Source organism: Aedes aegypti, chromosome 2 (genome assembly GCF_002204515.2).
Source record: "Aedes aegypti strain LVP_AGWG chromosome 2, AaegL5.0 Primary Assembly, whole genome shotgun sequence".
Taxonomy (NCBI): Eukaryota; Metazoa; Arthropoda; class Insecta; order Diptera; family Culicidae; genus Aedes; species Aedes aegypti.
In genome coordinates this window covers 372,930,458-372,951,658 of record NC_035108.1, presented here as the reverse complement: position 1 = coordinate 372,951,658, position 21,201 = coordinate 372,930,458, and the positions used below count along the sequence as shown (strand labels likewise).

General features: G+C 41.7%; 1 protein-coding gene across 1 annotated transcript in view; it reads right to left on the bottom strand.

The window, feature by feature from the left end:
• The window catches only part of LOC5569440 (chaoptin), a 156,443-nt gene that overhangs the window by 74,865 nt on the left and 60,377 nt on the right, over nt 1-21,201 (bottom strand). The window contains exon 2 of the mRNA XM_001658478.3: nt 5,757-5,867. Within this exon, the coding sequence (XP_001658528.3) occupies nt 5,757-5,867 (111 nt within the window). The remainder of the gene's footprint in view (nt 1-5,756; nt 5,868-21,201) is intronic.

Below are 21,201 nucleotides of genomic sequence, written 5' to 3'. Positions count from 1 at the left end.
GTTTTACTAAAAAGTCTCATACTTTAAAAATCATGTACGCATATTTATCGATCTACAGCAAATTGTAAACAGTTTTCTCCGAATTTTTCAATTGGTAATCTCAGAATAATATATTATGAAAATAACATGTGGAAAATAAAATCGATTTTATTACAGCAGTGCTGCCAATTTTGATGATTGTCAATGTACTTTGATAGGTCTTCTAAGAATAAAACAATTGTGTTTCTGTTGTGCTTTGAATGTGACGTGGGGACTTACTAAGTAACTCTATGAAGGAGTAAGTTATTTTTCATATTGATACTATATAAGGACTTCCGTCAGGACGTACTTTTACACAAAAAGTTCTACTCATATCAATTCCCATCAAATTTAAAAAAAATTCTTTAAATATACGGGAAAATTGATTTTATTATATCTGTAAAATTGTTGCTCCATAAATAACTTGATTTTTTCCATCAGGCTTCTGATTGATGATGCTTTCGAAGAACAAGCCTTTTTTGAAAATAGAAAATATAAATTATCGATTTTTACAGCCAATTTCTTACAATCATTGATTTTGATAATCTCAAAAAATCGACCGATCTAATCGTTGTTCCATATTCGTGTGAAATTTAATTATTTTGAAGAATTTTTATTATCACAACATTGTACAATACTAGTCGAACGATGTGCAAAAAACCGATTGAAATTTCATTGATTAATAAGAAAGATACAGCATGCACAAGGTGTCCACTTTATAAAATGAACAGTCCTTATTTAACACGTCGTGAACAAATTTGCAAATATTTTCACTTAGTTCCTTCACAGGTTCATGCTTCAACTCAAACATGAAAAAAAAACAGCGTAACAAAAATAAGATTTTGGATCGCTGAATCTGATACTGTTCTTAGAAATGGTCCAGCACGTCACAATTTTTAGCTACAGGTCGTAAAAGTTGCAAGAAACACTGGTTTCATTGATGTTTACAAGTATGATTTATCAAACTTTCTTGTGATCTTATCCACCAAGCATGCGAAATAAGACCTAAATTTTAAATTTAGATATAGGGTTGATGTTCCAATAGAAGAGGTACTAAGCACGATTCAATTTTGTTTCATCGCTTTAAAACCCAAGAAGCTCAATCAATGTATATATTTTTGTTGTAAATGGAAATAAAGGATGGTTGCTCAACGAGACAAATTATTTCATCAAAGTAATTACGTAACCAAAGGCATTTTGGTGAAAAAAGATGCCTTCATCTTTGGTACACTGTTATTTTATTTGCGGTATATTTTTAATTTGTGTTCCTATAGTTGCGGTATCCGTTGTTTTCTTATGGGATCCTCCATTATAGGGACACTTTGCCGCAACTATTGATACAAGCAAGGAAAAAAGTAAGCATTTTTGCTGGTATTCTATCAATTTCGAAGGAATTTCAACGATATTTTCAACTGTGTCAGGTATTAACAAGCCAACATATTGATCGACAGTGCCCATGAAACGCCGGATCTGTATCAAAATTAATGAAACAGGCATTAAAGTCATTACCGCAACATGAACACCCTCAACTATTGGGTCACTCACCCTAATTTAGTTTGAATTGCACGATCAAATTTAGATTAAATCCATTTCCCTAACGTGCTTACAAAATTCTTCGTTTCTCTTATATGGCAAAATACAATACTTATTTGAATCACCAAAAAATAACTTTTTACCATCAAAAGTATTATGAACTCTGTTGATAAATATTGTTTTACAAACAATTTTACAATTTTATTCATTCTGTGGCAAATTAAGCAAATAAATTGCCATACAAGCTAACAAACTTGCATGCAAGTTGGTTGAAATAGTCAAATTTTGTGAAAGTCCATATCTCAAAAACTAGACGTGCTATGATATTTTTGAAAACGGCAATGGATTCAGCAACCATTAATTAAGTAAATAGCGGTATTTTGGTGCTTAAGGCAAAAACTTGTTCTGCAGTGTAATTGGTGGTAAACATTTGAATAAGTGCTGTTGCAACATTTTCAAAACCACTTCAATTTTGTGCTACAGATCGTGAAAGTTTTATTGGATAAAAAAAGGTTTGATTGATGTTTTAATGAGATTCAAAGTATGATTTTTTGAACTTTCTGCTAATTTAATCCACCTTGCATACAAAATAGGACTTAATCTTTTGTTTGAAACATAGTTTAATTACCTTTTGAACAACGAAAATATTACAAACTTTGTTGATTCACATTCCTCAGCACCCATTATCAGTACACCGTGTCCAATATATTCTCATACACTTTTTCTTTTCTTTGGTAGAACTTTACTGAATGTAGGATAATCCAATGTTGTAGTCTGGTAGTGTTATACTAACGTAGAATAGCTTGTTTTATGAATTAGAAAAAAAAAATGAAATGAAAAAATGAAATGTCCATTGAAGTCGTGTTTTGCACTTTAAATGAATTTTTGTTCATATTGGTCTGGTTTACAAAGTGAAAATCAGAGCATTCACAAAAAAGTTTCAGAAACTTTAAGTTAATCATATTACGTTTTGAATAGATAAATAATGATAACATTTGATAAATATATGTGCGATAACTGCAAATTGAAATTGGGCTCTGCCTATGAGCGTGCCGCTGGAAATATTTTTCGTAAATTTTTAAGTTGATAAAATAAGTTTATAATTGAAATATTTCCAAAATATTTCCTGTAGTGAATCAGTATTATAACCACTTTCAAAAAATATTATCACCAATGATGTCAGTTAAACAAGCGCAAAGTAATGTTACCTCGAATTTGTATGAGAATATACTGGACACGGTGTAAATTACGCACATAAATCAGCATACAAGCTGGAAAACTTGCTTGCAAGTTAACTTCATTTACCTTCGATTTATCATGCAATTTCAACAAGCTATATCTCGAATGATTCTACCCCGTTACCCCGAATCCCATTACCCCAAATGCCATTAAACCGAATACCTGAATTCCAAAACCCCGAATGACCCATCACCTCGAATGACATTACCCCGAATTCCTATAGCATGGGGAAATGTCATCAATATCATCATGTTAAGATAATTGTAAATTCGGGTAAATAGCATTCGGGGTGATGGAATTTGTGGAAATGGCATTCGGGATAATGGGGTAGAATTATCTCGAATATCATATGTGCTATGACATATTTGAAAGCGGCTATGCATTCAGTGACGCCATATTAGGTTTTAATGGCGGTATTTTGGTGTTTGAGACAAAACTTGTTCCGCTGTATTATTGCAACAAGAAGTAGTTAACCCATTACATAAGGGTTGCATAAGTTTTACTACTTACTTACTTATTTGGCTTTACATCAATTATCTTGATAAAGCCTCGCCAACAATATTTCGCCAATTCCCTCGGTTCATGGCCGCTTCTCTCCATCCTCGACTGTGACCCACGCTCTCCAGGTCCTGGTGTACCTGGTCAATCCACCTAGCTCGCTGCGCCCCACGCCTTCTTGTTCCGACCGGATTCGTGGCGAACACCATCTTTACAGGGTTGTTGTCCGGCATTCTTGCAACATGCCCTGCCCAGCGTATCCTTCCAGCTTTAGCTACCTTCACGATACTGGGTTCGCCGTAGAGTTGAGCGAGCTCGTGGTTCATCATTCGCCGCCACACGCCGTTCTCCTGCACGCCGCCGAAGATCGTCCTTAGCACTCGGCGTTCGAAAACCCCAAGAGCTTGCAAGTCCTCCTCGAGCATAGTCCACGCCTCATGCCCATAGAGGACTACCGGTCTTATGAGCGTTTTGTACATCGTGCATTTGGTGCGGGGGTGAATCTTTCTTGACCGCAGTTTCTTCTGGAGCCCATAGTAGGCACGACTCCCGCTGATGATGCGCCTTCGTATTTCCCGACTAACATTGTTGTCAGCCGTCAACAAGGATCCGAGGTAGACGAACTCGTCCACCACCTCGAAGGTATCCCCGTCTATCGTAACACTGCTTCCTAGGCGGGTCCTGTCGCGCTCAGTTCCGCCAACCAGCATGTACTTTGTTTTCGACGCATTCACCATTAGCCCGACTCTTGTTGCTTCGCGTTTCAGGCGGGTGAACAAATCTGCCACCGTTTCAAATTTTCTCCCAATAATATCCATGTCGTCCGCGAAGCAAACAAATTGTCCGGATCTCGTGAAAATCGTGCCTCGACTGTTAAGTCCGGCTCTCCGCATGACACCTTCAAGCGCAATATTGAATAACAGGCACGAAAGTCCGTCGCCCTGTCGTAGTCCCCGCCGAGACTCGAACGAACTGGAGTGTTCGCCCGAGATCTTCACGCAGTTTTGCACACCATCCATCGTTGCTCTGATCAATCTTGTGAGCTTCCCGGGAAAGCTGTTCTCGTCCATGATTTTCCATAGCTCTATGCGGTCGATACTATCGTATGCCGCCTTGAAATCGATGAACAAATGGTGCGTAGGGACCTGGTACTCACGGCATTTCTGGAGGATTTGCCGCACGGAAAAGATCTGGTCCGTTGTCGAGCGGCCGTCGATGAAACCTGCTTGATAACTTCCCACGAACTCGTTTGCTATAGGTGATAGACGACGGAAGAGAATCTGGGATAGCACTTTATAGGCGGCGTTTAGGATGGTGATTGCACGATAATTTTCACACTCCAGTTTGTCGCCCTTTTTGTAGATAGGGCATATAACGCCTTGCTTCCACTCCTCCGGTAGCTGTTCCGTTTCCCAGATTCTGACTATCAGCCGATGCAGACAAGCGGCCAACCTGTCCGGGCCCATCTTGATGAGTTCGGCTCCGATACCATCCTTGCCAGCGGCTTTGTTGTTCTTGAGCTGTTGAATGGCATCCTTAACTTCCCCCATCGTGGGAGCTGGTTGATTTCCGCTGTCCGCTGTGCTGACGTAGCCATCCCCTTCGTTGTTCTGACCTTCTGTGCCTGTGTTCTCTGCGCCATTCAGGTGTTCATCGTAGTGCTGCTTCCACCTTTCGATCACCTCGCGTCCGTCCGTCAAGATGCTCCCATCCTTATCCCGGCACATCTCAGCTCGCGGCACGAAGCCTTTGCGGGATGTGTTGAGCTTCTGATAGAACTTCCGCGTTTCTTGAGAACGGTACAGCAACTCCATCTCTTGGCATTCCGCCTCTTCCAGGCGGCGCTTTTTGTCCCGGAATAGGCGGGTTTGCTGTTTCCGTTTCAGTCTGTATCGTTCCACGTTTTGCCGCGTACCATGCTGCAGCATTGCAGCCCGCGCTGCGTTCTTCTCCTCTAAAACCTCCTGGCACTCCTCGTCGAACTAATCGTTTCTTGAGCTCCGTTCCACATATCCGACAACGCTTTCGGCAGCGTCGTTAATGGCTGCTTTGACTGTCCTCCAGCAGTCCTCAAGAGGGGCCCTATCGAGCTCGCCCTCATCCGGCAACGCTGCCTCAAGATGCTGCGCGTACGCATTGGCGACATCCGGTTGTAAGTTTTACTAATATGTATGAAATTGTTTCACCTGATTTACATCAACAAAATCCCTGCTCGTTGTATTCTAAAAATTCCAGGATGAATTACAGTTAAATGTTAGGTTGAAAGAAAAATAAAAGAAATATCCAGTTATCGCATAGGAGTTCATCACAGGCAGACCACACACTCTGCAGTTCCCGCAAACGGAACCACACGTATCACTTATTCGAAAGCCACACGCCGGCTAAGCCATAGAGCAAATACCCAGTCGTTGTCGTAGTCGTCGTCATCGTCGTCAGTCAGCCAGTCAGTGGTCGCAAACTTCACTCACCTTTGTGCCACTAATCGGCTTAGCGTATGAACGTTTTTCAGCGAATCCAACGGCAGTCCTTGCAGCTGATTGTCGGAGATGTCCAGCGAGACGAGCGAGTGTTGCATGAAGCTGCAAAGAGAAGTGAAAAGCAAATAGAGCATGTTACTAAAAATTGAATAAACTTTTCGTTTCCCCCGGTCCCACTTCCGCTTCGTACGGTCGCGCACAGAGGAGTAACAGGACTAATTTCATGGCAAAAATGTTTGAAGTTTGTTTGTTATGAGATATGAAAGTATAGATAATATTGTTTTTAGCACATTCCCAACTAAGAGAGTGCTGCAAATAACGAATATAATGTGGCACAGACGCATCATTACCCCTTTTTACACGGAATTCCCGAAAATTTGAAGTAACCTGATTAGACAAAAATTGACCTCGTTATTAAGTTTCATTGAATTCTGTGACGATTGTGACTTTCACTTGTTTAGATTTGTTTGAAAATGACACGCTGAAAAAAAGTGTAGGACAAGCAAAGATTTTTGTTAGAAAAACTGTTTTTCCTTAAAAGTGAACACCTAACGATGTACGGATGGGTGGTAGTTAACATAACTTCCTATCTTGAGACAAAATTTCATTAAAATAAAAAATGCTTTTTTAAAATAATTTTGAAAATCATTTTTTGTTCAGTGTAGGTAACAAATGAGATTTTTTTCAGTATTGTTATTCAAAAGTTGAGACAATTATCTATAAGTCATCTATACAACACTTCATGTAGGAGTTGTCATATTTCGTTTAAATTATTTTGAAAAAAATTTAGAAAGAAATTTGATCTTTCCAGATAAAAGTCTACATAAATTTTAGAAAAAGCTCAGCTGCTCCTGCGTGCGTCGTTTGAGCTTTGTGCTGGGATTTCTGTTGCCGCAATATGGCACCCATCAGACGTGTCACTCCCAATCGGCAAAAATCACAAAAGTCAGGACAGGAAAATATTTGAACGGCCGGTAATTGAATTTTATCTCCTGCGGCAAATCTGTGTGCCGGAGGGCAGACGTGCCGAAAAGAACACTTCGGTAGACCTTGTGCCCTACATATCTGGTATTTACATCTTCTGGGCTGGTAAGAGGTAGAAACGAGGGAATGTGGTTTGGAGCTGGGCAGCAGAAAAGCTTTCCGATTCGAATTCCTTCCGGTCTGGCCAGCTTTGCTGTGATTTGCAATGATGATGCTGGGGGTTAACGTCAACACCAGTGGACACACCTGACTGGTGAACAAAAGCACAGGAAACAAATCCTAAACACCCTCCTTGGACTGAACAAACGTAGGATTTCTACCAGGGAATGGTGTTCGTTGCACAAATCCGAAAGCGCAATATGGAATTCATCCTGGAGCAACGGAAATAAGGGATGGTACACAAATTATGTCACGCTAAATTTCAACATTTTCGACACCCCCCCCCCCCCCCCCCCCCCCCTTTGTCACACTTTTTGTATGAGTCCTCCGAAAATGTTGTAAGGCTTGTCACGCTTGGCTCGACCCCCTCCCCCCCTTGGAGCGTGACGTAATTTGTGCATGATCCCTAACAGCTTTTTGTCATTGTGTTGAATTCATTGTTGTACCTTAAAGGTTTGTACAAGATAATGGCCTTATTTAACTTACAGATTTGTTATACTGGATCATGAATTAGTTTTGATTAGTGATTCCTAGTTTATTGTTTTTGATTTCTGGATGAAAGATGATTTAGAGAATAGTTTGTTAATCGATAAATTTAACCTCTGCTCATACATGTCGTAGACATCGTTGTTTACTTTGAAGTCTTCATACGTTAGTCCTATCGGACATTCAGATGTGTAGAATAAGGCCTAAGGACTGTTCATAAAAGAAAGCGGACACCCAAATATTAGCATTTTGGTGTAAAATTCCATAAAAACAAATAAAATTTTGTTTCAGTGTGATTTCAAGTGTTTATTTTGACAGCAGACAAAAGTTGACATAAAAAAATTATAAATTCTAAACGATGGGTCGAATTGACATGGCGACTCTCAATTTTTTTCTGCACAAATGGTGTACAGAAAAACTGCCGTTCCGAGATTTGGCTTAAATCGCGAAGTGTCCAAATTGAATTTTTTCAACGCTGTGGCCAAAACAGATATTCCTGACGACGTACGATACATCTTCTCTTTTTTATTTTTGACTTTTGCAGTCAGCTATTTTTACTTTTTAGGGTAAAGGTATTCAATATCGGCAGATAGAGATATGTTTGCCAAATTAAGTGTAATTGTGGTAACATTGCGCAAAAAGATTATGTAGCCGGCGGGACTTGAACCCACAATTTCCATTCTGTACACGGACGCATTACCAATTATACTATAGCTACGCTACGGTAAACTGAAGTATTTGGCTAATGACTTTTGTAGCATCCCCAAGCCCCACAATCCTACTAGTCCAATATACCACACTTATCCCTCACCACGATACGATACATCCCAACAGAAAAATTTGGGAAAAATGATTTGGTATGGCAAGCAATTTGCTCCTGCGGTATGAAAGTACTACATATTTCACGACGGGTTCAATCAACGGCGAAAATTACAGAACTGAATGCATTAAAAAATGGCTTCTGCCCATCTACTGAAAGCATACCATGCCTCCATTGTTTTTGCCAGACCTAGCATCGGCTCACTATGCTTCAACTACTTTGGAGATGCTCAAGAAGGAATAAGTCGAATTTATAGAAAAATGATCGAATCCATCAAATTGCTCAGAACTACGCCTCATTGAAACATATTGGGCAATAATCAAACGGCATCTTAAGAAGGATGGAAGAGAAGCAAGCTCCATCAATTTTTTCAAGAAAATGTGGTCAGCAGTTCAAAAAGTAGTTCGAAAACTTTCGAAAAAAGTTGTGCAGAATTTTATGGGAGGTATCATAAGAAAAGTAAGAGCATTCTCCAGCAATGCTCAATAAATGTTCAAATTTATGTGAATTTGATCGAAATTACGTTGATTTCCATGTATTTTAGGTAAACTCATGAATTTGTTCAAAAATAAACAGTTTACTGTAAAAAACACGTGTCCATTTTCTTAAATGAACAGTCCTTATACTCGAAAAAAAAAACGCACCAGACGAAAGTGTTCGCCAAACATTTATTTAAGTCGGATTTTATTGAAACTTTCAGGTAATGAACTAATACATATGGATTATGTTTCGGTATAACTGCTTTATTCAATCTCCTTTCCTTCGTTGAAATCCCGCACCTTTCCCTTAAGGTGAAGACGAATCGAAGTCAAACCTAAAATTTTCAGCAGCATGAAAGTGGAGAACCAGACATCCGTTTGAGCTGAAAACTTTATCGAATGATCACTAGCTGGAGATGACCAATCGATTAAGTTTTCAGCTCAAACGGATGTTTGGTTCTCCAGATTTGTTCTCTTGAAAATTTGAGTTTTGGCTTCGATTCATCTTCACCTTAAGGTGAAACTCCGTTGAATCCGTAAATTTCTGTTTGAAGGTAGTGGTACACATAAAATATTCAGTTAATTGTTGGTAATAGTAAAATTACAATTAATAACACGCCGTTGCCAGTCATCCCTGCATCAGTTTCAGTCTTTTTCATTTCGACTTAATAATTTGGCTTAATGCTGTACGTTACCATCAACATTTCTAACAGCACTGCAAGCGGGCATCTGGTAAGTGAAATATTTTGAGAAAAAATGTGAACCGCCAGCAAATGTGCTTGTATGTGTGAGGAAGCCATTTTCCCTGCCATGATTTCTTCCTTTATGTCCTTAAGACCCTCATTACATGTTGTGCAATGGTGGAGCCAACCTTCTTGGTCACTTTCATCCATGCTTCTTCAATTCCAGCTCGTTTTTAAACACCTTGGACAATTTTGGAACTTTGGCCTTCATTATAGCCCAAAATCTTTCCGTCGGACGAATTTCTTGTGAATTTCCCCCAAATTGGCGGTTTTTGCTACAAAAAACAACGTTCTTGTATCTGTACCAATCCAACGTCGACCACGCGTAATGGCATGATATCAGATCCGGCCAAAATAATGTCTCGCCTCCGTGAGACCGCAGGAAGGGCAACAGACGCTTCTGGAGGCACTCGGTGCAGTAAATTTCGCTGTTGATGGCACCCGTTGCAATATACGGTTTACTCAGTTTAGCGCATTAGCATATGGCCTGCCAGAGCAAGTATTTTTTGGCGAATTTGTTCATTTTTTTCTTCCTTATGTCTTCCGGAACATCAAACCGTGATTTGGCCACGTAGATCTCCAGCCCCGGTATCTGCTTTGCGTCTGTCTTGATGTAGGTTTCGTCATCCATAACCACTCATTTCGGTTTCGTTAACCACTCTCGATACAGCTTCCCTGCGCGGGATTTGGCCACCGTGTTTTGTTGATCACGCCGGTTCCTTGAATACACGAATCCCTGCTCGTTTTATGTTTTGCTGAACGAAGCAGGCGGAACACTTGGCCTTCAGAGCCGCGTCGCGAATCAAAAGGTTTGGATTACGCTTGAAATAATCTAACACCTTCCGGGCCTACACAGGGTTAGCTGCCTTCGATTTTCCTCCACTGCCAGCACGTCGCTCGGTCATCTGGGACTCCCTTAAAGGTTTTACCACCCGAGAGATAATTGTATGGGTGATTCCCAGTTGTCTTCTGATCCATCTCATGCTCGCAGTCGGGTTTTCCATGACGGTGCGTAAAGTATCGGCGATTTTCTTCTTGATTCGATGCCATCTCAATAATCACTAAACCGATTGTTATGAAATTCTACACATGTAAACAATACACTCAAATCTAGTTATACCCAGATTTTCATAAATTTCTATCCACGGACGAAAAAATTACACACGGATGGTGCATTTTTTGTTTTGAGTACAGGCCTTTATTTATTTATTATCTTACGCCAACAGACGATTTATGTCCCAATGGTAAGCTCTTAAAATACTCTTTTAAATGATTTTTTCTTCTTTCCATGCAGAGTATTTTTCAAGAATTCTTAGGAGAAATCTTCAAGGAACCATTGGATAAACCTTAGGGAAAAAACTATGGTTGGTTGTAGCAGTTGTGATAACAGATCTTGATTTAATGAAGTCCAAAATATGAATGAATGTGAACTTCTTTCATTCCAACTGTCAAGCCAGATTCATAGCCTACTCCTACTACATCCCTCGTCAACTTTGAATAAAAAAATAATGTCTAGCAATTATTGAAAACAATTATTTTATTTTTGGCAGATTTGATATTTTGCATACAGGAATTATCTCCTATTTTAATTCATTTTTACATTCATTCGTATGGCATTTTAAAATGCTTATCTTTTCCAGTGCTTCGAAATAAATCTCTGATCAGTCAAGTGGCCTAGAATCAAAGTTCCGTACACTTGACTATCTGTTCCCATTCATAATGTTAATTTGCCGCATCTTGGTGAGTTTACAGAAACATGGCCTGGCATGTTGATTTCCTTTCATGCATCTACTTGAATGGCCTAGAACGCAAGATTCCTTTTATTCAAGTTCCATAACTCTAATAAAATTCTCTCATATGGAATTATTTCCTACCATCTATTCTTCTAAGATAAATACAAGTATTATGTTGGCCAAAGGTAGATAACGATTGCCAGCTTAAATCTCGGTTTAGATGCTGCTTAGAGCTTACCAATCGCATTCATTTTCGCAATTATTGGTCTGGCTAAACGTTTGTCTTGTCGTCATCCAAACTTTTCAGATGTTCGTGTTTTGCACGTTTCTATGTTAAATTGAAATGCTTCATGCGTGTCGAAATATAAAAGAAATTTTATCTTCGTTGCCAATATAGCAGTTGCGATAACAGATCTTGATTTAAGAAAGTCTAAAATATGAATGAATGTGAACTTCTTTCACTCCAACTGTCAAGCCAGATTCATAGCCTACTTCATTGGTAAATCCGAAAAAAATACACCTGACCAAAAATTAAAATTGGCATGGCGTATCATTGATCCTCGCGGGAATAAAATAGACCCTTTTGTGTGGTCCTTAGTAGAGATGTCAGAGCCGTTCAAAAAACCCTTTTTTAGCTAGAGTAGGTTCATCGATCGACTGCTGATTAGAACGGATTAGATAAAAAGTGACCCGTCAAAAGAACCAACTGATTTTTCTCTCTCTGTCTCTTTCATTCGCATCTCGGCTTTATTATAACGCTTGACATGTGCCTTGCTTTGCGCGCCACGCCACTCATGCAAGCTCAGTTTGCAGCTGTTCCGTGTTCCTAACACTCTCAGCATGAACAGACAATTTTGCCCCACCCACTTACATTACAGGCGAACGAAAGATGAAGAGTAAAAGTACCAACCTGAACGGCAAAAATCTGCATCTTTCGTTCGGTTCGGGTAGGGGAAATCGGCCGGATATAGTGTTCATGTCCGGCCGAATCGTTAGTTTCTGTACGAAGAATGAGGAAGCAAAAGATTGCAAAGGAGCACCGGAATGAACCGTTGGATCTGTTTGCTCTTCATTTACGAGCCATACTGAACCATTCAAAAGATCCGATTCACTAAAGTGAATGACTCGGATCGAATCCGTTCACTAAAAAGAGCCGTTTTGCGCATCTCTAGTCCTTAGCTTCTTGCCCAGCAGCTCCTATCAAGTGTGCAAGTTGAGGATCAAAGGCCGGTTCTTCAACTTCAGCATCATAAACGTGCACAGCCCCCACTCTGGAAGCACTTATGATGACAAGAACACATTTTACGCGCAGCTTGAACGCAAGTACGACCGCTGCCCAAGCCACGACGTCAAGACCATCAAAGGTGATTTGAACGCTCAGGTTGGCCAGGAGGAGAAGTTCAGACCAACGATTGGAAAGTTCAGCGCCCACCGGCTGACGAACGAGAACGGGATGCCTACGACTGATAGATTTTACTGCCTCCAAGAACATGGCTATTCGTAGCACCTATTTCCAGCACAGCCACCCGTATTGGTACACCTGGAAACCACAACAGCAGATAGAATCAAAAATCGACCACGTTTTGATCGATGGACGGCACTTCTCCGATATAACCAACGTGGCGCTAACATTGACTCTGGTCACTATCTAGTGATCGTGTGATTGCACCCAAAACTAGCCGTCATCAACAATGTACGGTATCGACGCTCACCTCGGTATAACCTAGCGCGACTGGCACAACCGAACGTCACCGCCACATACACGCAGCATCTCGAGGTAGCGTTACCGGAAGAGGGCGAGCTTGTTGAAGCCCCTCTTGAGGACTGCTGGAGCACCATAAAAGCAACCATCAACAACGCAGCCGAGAGCATCGTCGGGTACGTGGAAAGGAGGACATGCAACGATTGGTTCGACGAAGAATGCAGGCAGGTTTTGGAGGAGAATGATGCATCGCGGGCTGCAATGCTGCAGCAAGGAACGCTATAAAACGAGGAGCGATATAAAAGGAAACGAAAGCAGCAAATCCGCCTATTCCGGGACAAAAAGCGTCACCCGAAAGAAGCAAAATGAAAATAAATGGAGCAGCTGCATCGTTCACAAGAAACCCGAAAGTTCTACGAGAAGCTTAACGCATCCCGAATAGGCTTTGTGTCGCGAGCCGAAATGTGTAGGGATAAGGACGGAAGCATCTTGATGGACGGACGTGAGGTGATTGAAAGGTGGAGGCAGCACTACGATGAACACCTGAATGGCACGGAGAACACAGGCGACGAGGGTCACGACAGCGGAGGAAGTGGCTATGTCAGCACAGTGGATGCAGGAAAACAACCTGTACCCACATTGAGGCAATTTAAGGATGCCATCAACCAGCTCAAGAACAACCAAGCAGCTGGTAAGGATGGTATTGGAGCTGAAGTTATCAAAATGGGCTCGGAGAGGTTGGCCGCCTGTCTGCATCGGCTGATTGTCAGAATCTGGGAAACGGAACAGCTGCCGGAGGAGTGGAAGCAAGGGGTCATATGCCCCATCTACAAGAAGTGTGACAAACTGTAATATGAAAACAATCGTGCGATCACTATTCTAAATGCCGCGTACAAAGTGCTATCCCAGATTATCTTACGTCGTCTTTCACCAATAGCAAATAAGTAGGTAGTTATCAATCTGGTTTCATCAACGGCCGCTCGACGACGAACCAAATCTTCACTGTACGGCAAATCCTCCACAAATGCCGTGTATACCAAGTCCCAACGCATCACCTGTTCATCGATTTTAAAGTGGTTTATGATATTATCGTCCGTAAAGAGCTATGGAAAACATGGACGAGTACAGCTTTCCCGGGAAGCTCATAAGACTAATACGTGCAACGATGGACGGTGTGCAGAATAGCGTGAAGGTTTCGAGCGAACATTCCAGATCCAGGACCTCGACAGGGTGATGGACTTTCGTACCTGCTGTTCAATATTGCGCTAGAAGGTGTCATGCGGAGAGCCGGGATCAATAACCGAGGTACGATCTTCACAAGATCCAGCCAATTTGTTTGCTTCGCGAATGATATGGATATTGTCTGCAGAACATTTGGAACGGTGGCAGACCTGTACACCCACCTGAAACGTGAAGCGACAAAAGTGGTGGTGAATGCGTCAAAAACAAAGTACATGCTGATAGGCGGAACCGAGTGCGACAGAGCCCGTCTGGGAAGCAGTCTTGCGTTAGACGGGGATACTTTTGAGGTGGTTGATGAGTTCGTCTACCTCGGATCCTTATTAACGGCTGATAACAACGTTAGTCGTGAAATACGGAGACGCATCATCAGTGGAAGTCGCGCCTACTATGGTCTCCAGAAGAAGCTGCGGTCGAGAAAGATTCACCCCCGCACCAAATGTACCATGTACAAAACGCTTATAAGACCGGTGATCCTCTATGGACATGGAGCATGGCCATGCTGGAAGAGGACCTGCAAGCACTTGGAGTGTTCGAACGAAGGGTGCTTAGGACGATCTATGGCGGAGTACAAAGGAACGGTGTGTGGCAGCGGAGGATCAACCACGAGCTCGCTAGGCTCTACGGTGAACCCAGAAGGTTGTGAAAGCCGGAAGGGTGTGCTGGGCAGGGCATGTTGCAAGACTACCGGACAACAATCCTGCGAAGATGGTGTTTGAGTTGAATCCGGTTGGCACAAGAAGGCTGGGAGCACAGCGAGCGAAGTGGCTTGATCAGATGCAACAAGATCTGGAGAACGTGGGCCAAAATCGAAGTTGGAGAGACACAGCCATGGACCGAGTAAATTGGCGTAACATCGTTAACGAGGTTTTATCAAATTAATTGATGTAACATCAACTAAATGAAATAAATAATGAAACTAATAAAGTACCTCTATCCAGCGTGCGGTGATGCTGAAGACGACTTTGCCTCTCTCATTCCTACATAAATTGCACCGTGATGCCAGATTGAAAAGTGGCACATTATGCTTATAAAATTTTCGGTGCTTCCAAATTTTTGAACTCATTTATTTAAAGAGCTATTTGAAAGTTGTGTTTTAACAAAATATTCACTTTACTTGTTTTAAATTATCAGCTAGGGAGAAATTTTTAGTACGTCCTTGAAATAATATTAAATTTTGGAAGTGTCCGTTTTCCCATCATATATCCATACTATTTCAAGTCGCTTGCCGTGTAGCTCTACGATTTTTTAGAATAATTCAATTTTGCATGATTTTGTTTGGGCCCATTTGCTACCATTTGTGATAATGTGGTTCTTTTATATAGAAAAATTGCGAAAATCGATACAGCCTATTGCACAGTGTCTTACACATCAAAACATTTTGAAATATTTTGCTTCGAAATTGTATAAATAACATCATATGAAGTCGTGGTTTTCTGTTTATTTCCAAACACATACAGAGCAAAGAAAATGAAAAAATTGTCTGAGAAGTGGTTCAGGAATCGACAGAGAAACGATCATCAAACAAAAATACGCTGCGTGAGGAAGAAGTAATTTGATTTCGCACCAACAAGAATTGATGAATTATGGGAAATTCTTTAGAATGCTTTCAATTATGAAGAAATCCATATATGAAGCGAGTAGGTTACAGGAAGTTCTTCACCTACAATGAAGGAGGGATGAACGTATCGTAAAGAAAAAGTGAGGAAAAGGTGAGATGGAATATTGGCGACCATGTGTGTACCTCTGCACTTATGTTCGTAACCGTTAATTATAAGATTATGAGCATTCGCCAAATATAAAAATAAAAGACAGTAGCCTGTCAATTTCAAATTTCAACAATTCGTCAGTTAGGTACGTTCAATTTAGTATCATATTGAGGGGCAAAATAATGAACTACAAGTTAACTCACACCGAATGAAAAAAAAAACAAGTAAAATTAGACATGGAGTAATGGATATAAGATGAGTGTTAAAAATAGAATGAACTTACCCATAAAGAAACTTTAAATAGACATAAACTAAATACCGACTGCGTGTAGCGTAAGACAAAATTTATTGTAAATTTAATGAAATCACAAAATGCATCACATTCAACGAAATCTTTTGACTGTACTGTGAACATTGAGTAGAACACGTACGGAATTAAATCTTCTTTGGCAAACAGACAGGCATGTAGTGAACAACTGCTTGCAGTGTCTTCGGCACTCGAACCGATTTCATTATAACAACTTCCGGCTGCATCCACACAGCTTGCTCCTTGCATGAATATTCATTGTGCCGTAATGTGTGACAAATTCAGTCCCAATTCGGAAAACTTCAGGTCCCTTCTGAGTTCGGTAACGGACAACGACAACAACCGGGTACCTTCTCCCGGCCAGTAAAACAACGAAACGACCATCTCTTCTAACCCAACAAAGTGTCCAGCAGTGGGAACGAAGGCAACAACCGCCCCGACCAACCGGAGAACTACTGAACTGTGCAGCAGTAATTTAAATTTCTATCCAAAACAAACAAAACAAGAGTTGCTAGGTACATGGAATGGTTCGTTGCCACACAGATCGTCCAGGGCTCCCAGAACCCGTCACGGCGGCAACACAATAGAAAGGGGTGATAAAACACCAGAAGAGGTCTTGCATTTTTATTTTTTCGGGTGTCTACCTTCATCACCCGGTCGAAGACCGAAGCCAAACTCGTCGGTATTGTTTGTTGGTATAGGTACGACCCATTATAGGCATCTGTCGGAACTGACCGGTAGGTACGGATAACGTTTGGGTCGTTTGCGTGGGATCGATAGGGCAGTGTTTTCCAATGGGTCGTGAACGTAATTGTTTGGTTGAAAGAGTTCGACATTAGTTCGAAACAAAATCAACATAATGATCACTTTTCATTTGTCGGCTACCGTTTTGATTCATATTACGGACAGCGTCAAATTCCGGACACTCTCCTTTGTATGGGAAACATTTCACACGAAATGTTTCAATTTTCGCCGTCCAAAAGTTCTCATATTTGAGGCTCGTTTTTTTAGGTTTTTTTCCATTAACATCATTGCAAATTTATAATACCCAACTACCTTAGACGTCTCTTAAGTGGAAGAACGATTTCAATTGATGATTTGACTGTTCCATTAATGATTATCATGAACTGTCCGTAATTCGAATCAAAGCGTCCGGAATATGAGGCAAAAGTGAGGAAGCGTCCGGAATAAGAATCATGAAAAGGCCACACGTTTTGATTTATTTAAAATTATTCAAGTTGCGGAAGCGTATTCTGTACCCACCATCCGAAAGTTAAGGGCTTCCGACGCTTGATAACGCTAAAAAAAACATACAGAATGATTTATTTTGTATGGTCTAAGCTGGATTATACTCCACTGAGGCCTTAAGTGTCCGTAATATGTATCAAAACGGTACTTGGTTGCAAAATGAATGAAAGTTGCTTGGATCCAGGCAAAAAAATTGCAAGTTAGCAATGAAAGAAATTTTCTTCTCTTCAAATTTTACGCTGGAATTCACTTACTGGTAAATAGTTTTGAGTTTTATACAACGAATTATTATAAACAGTAGTTACTGCACAACGTTTGAGAACCACTCGTGAGAGACAATTCTACCAACAACGCAGCCCTTGTTCCCTCTAAAATCAGAATGAATTACTGAATTCTAGTTTTGGAAGGACACATTCGGGCATGCTTGTGCGAAGCTAGAATCCGCCCTAGTCTGCGCCCGTATCAGAAGTATTCAGATGTAAAACAATAAATTTTCGAACGATGTGAAATATCGATAACTCACCCGCTCCGGTTCGGTTTCTTTTCCGACTTAACGGTTGGCCGAGAAAATGAGAGTGAGCAGGTGCATTTTTTGTGGATTACACTATATCACCATAGAGACGGTTGCGAGCTTTGTGTACTCCATCTAATGAATTGGGAAAAAATAAATTGTATTCGATATAGTTTAGTTTAAATTTCATTTTAGCGTGATACAGAGTATGCTTGTGTCAAGATTTAATATTTTTTTTCTTCTATACCTTTTTAACCTTTAAATTATGCGTATGTAACATTTTCAACTTTTGCCGCTCTGTTGTATGGAGAGAGAGTGACTTAACTACGAATCAAAACAAATTACTACTTGAGTCAATTTCACACTGGTACAAAAACGTCATAAGTAACTGAATGAAACGGCTTATCATTTTCAGAGCTGACTTCAGGCAAATTTTAAGCAATGTACACGGTGAAAAAATGTTAGGGGCTTCATTTTAAAACAGTTTTAGAAGACATGTTGTGATTCGTCCTTATTAATTTTCTCTAATCCGCATGAAAGTTACTTACGTCGATTTAAAGAAGTAATCGAGGAATGATTTTTTTAAAATTCATTATATTGATGCCATATGATTTCCTTGTACGATTCTTTTGATTTAATTTCACGTTCTAGGATAAAATTCAACATTGAGTATACAGTGCTTTTCCGAAAAATAGCAGTGCATGTCTATTTTCATACAAAATGGACAACATTGGCGTGCTTTAGTTTAGTTTCCTTTATAGCAATCGAGATGAAATTTTCTTCACAGAACTACAAATATGTTCAAATTTGTAATTATAAAATTTCAAATATTTCTGAGCCTCAGGTTCGATGTCAGGTTAAATTGTTCAAAATTGCTAAACTATCTGATTTAGTATTTTTCCACCAGGTAGCGCTAGAGAGCATGCAACATTTGTTTTAGAGATATTTCAGGGGTTTGATCACTTAGAAAAATGGCGTCCTTGACAGAGTTGTTCAATAATTCAAGTTCTATCTTTATTTGAGTCATGAGATTCGATATTTTGTCACCAGGTGGCACTAGTGAGCATGAAATTTTTGTTTTGCAGATATCTTAGAATCCTGACAAATTGTAAATATGGGGGTTGTGAACGATTGTACCCCGTTTGGCATACAGTCGTTTGGCATAAAGCCGTTTGGCATAAAGCCGTTTGGCATAAAATCGTTTGGCATAAAGCCGTTTGGCATTCTGCTCATTTGGCATAATGGCCGTTTGGCATAATGATTGACTTAAAATAAATATAGGATCTCGGATAAATTTTTGGTAGGTTCTAAACAAGCGTGGCGTTTGTTCACAGATTTTTCGAGCTGAGAATTTAAAAAATAGTTGGGACATTAGAGAGCATCACTAAATAAAATTCGTGACGGGGATCTACATCTCAGAACATAGAGTATCTTTGAGCTTGAGCTTGATTGGCCGCGCGTAGTTGCTACTCCAGTATCGCCAGATCAGCTGCACTTACACAAGGAACCTCCCAGAAGACTGCTTGGATGGGCTCTCTGCGATGGAAGTGGCTGCACAGCAGCTCGACTCCATAATTGACTTTGCGTCCTCGAAGTCTAACATCAGCAAGGACCTCAAGCAGGCCCTGTTCAGACTTCGTAAGTCAATGTTGGCGGCCAAGCAGAGCCATGCCGAACCTATGGCGACTGTGGCTGCGGCAGAGCCCGTGGAATTGAAGGTGCCGAAGTCTACCCAGACGGAGCCCTTCGTCTTCGCGGGTAGCCCCAAAAGCGCGGAAGCGAATGCTTACAACAAGCAATCGCAGAAGCGCGCGAGGCAGCCGTCAGGGGAGGAGTTACCCGGCGGCGCTCGTAAGGCCAGGCGGATAATAACCCCGAAATCCGGCAGAAGTGCCGGAAAATCGGACCCCAGCCAGGCGTCCCGGAAAGCCGAGAAGGGTGGGCCTGAAAAGGCTGGTCCCTCACGGAGTGATGGGAACAGGGGGTTGCGACCTATGAGAGGCCCTCAATCACCACAGGTTAGGGCGGATCAGGGGGGGGACGCCCCTTGGACAACCGTAGTGAAAAAGAAGAAGAAGAAGAAGCAGGATGTTCTTCAGCAGGCTCAGGAGCGCAGGGATACCAGGCCTAAGAAAGGTAGGAGGGTAGGTGCCAAGCGCGAAAAGGGTGATGCGATCATCATCAAGACGGAAGAGTTCAAGTACTCGGCAGTCCTGAAGGCGATGCGCAGTGACGCGAAGCTTGCGGATCTAGGAGCCGAGGTACGCAGTGTCAGACGCACTCGTACTGGTGAAATGATCCTCGAGCTTAAGCGCGACAAGGAGCGCAAGGGCGCCGCCTACAAAAGTTTGGCGGAAGAGGTCCTTGGCGCTGGCGTTGAAGTGAGGGCTCTGACGCAGTCAGTGACTCTGAAGGTGATGAACCTTGACGAGATCACCAACGCAGAAGAGCTCGTCACGGCATTGCGGCAACAGTGCGAAGTTCAGGTGCCCACCACCGCCGTTCAGCTACGGAAAGGACCGGCAGGTACTCAGGTGGTCTTAGTACACCTACCTGTGGCGGACGCAAATACGTCCGCTAAGGTAGGTAAGATCAAGGTTGGTTGGTCAGTATCAGGGTTGTTAACGTTAATCAACGATTAACGCCGTTTCGTTATTTCGTTAACGTTAACCTGTAACGATTAACGAAGCATGCGTTGATTGCGTTGAAATACGATTTAACGATAACGTTAACGCACAGCGTTGATTTAACGTCAACGACTTCGTTATTTCACTGAACATACATGAGCAACCAGTGATCTGTTTTAGGTGTAGGGAACCTGGACACAAGTCCTGGGGCTGTAAAGGCCCTGATAGGACCAAGTTGTGCAGGCGTTGTGGTGAGGAAGGTCATAAGGCACTAGGCTGCAAGAACCCTCCCAAGTGCTTGATTTGTTCCGGCAAGTCCGTGAACAACAATCACCCAACGGGAGGCTCAAGGTGCCCGACCTTCAAACGAGCCATTAACGAAAAGTCACAGTGCAGGTAACGCAGCTGAACCTGAACCACTGTGACGCAGCTCAGCAACTGCTGTATCAGTCAGTTGCTGAGTGGGGGACGGACATCGCCATCATATCGGACCCATACCGAGTACCCGCCGGCAACGGCAACTGGGTCGTGGATGGATCCGGAAAATTGGCGGCCATATGGACAACGGGTAAATACCTTGTCCAGCAGTTGGTGTCCACTACCTACGAGGGCTTCGTGATCGCCAAGGTAAACGGGGTCCTCTTCTGTAGCTGCTATGCGCCTCCGAGTTGGTCGACCGAGCGGTTCAC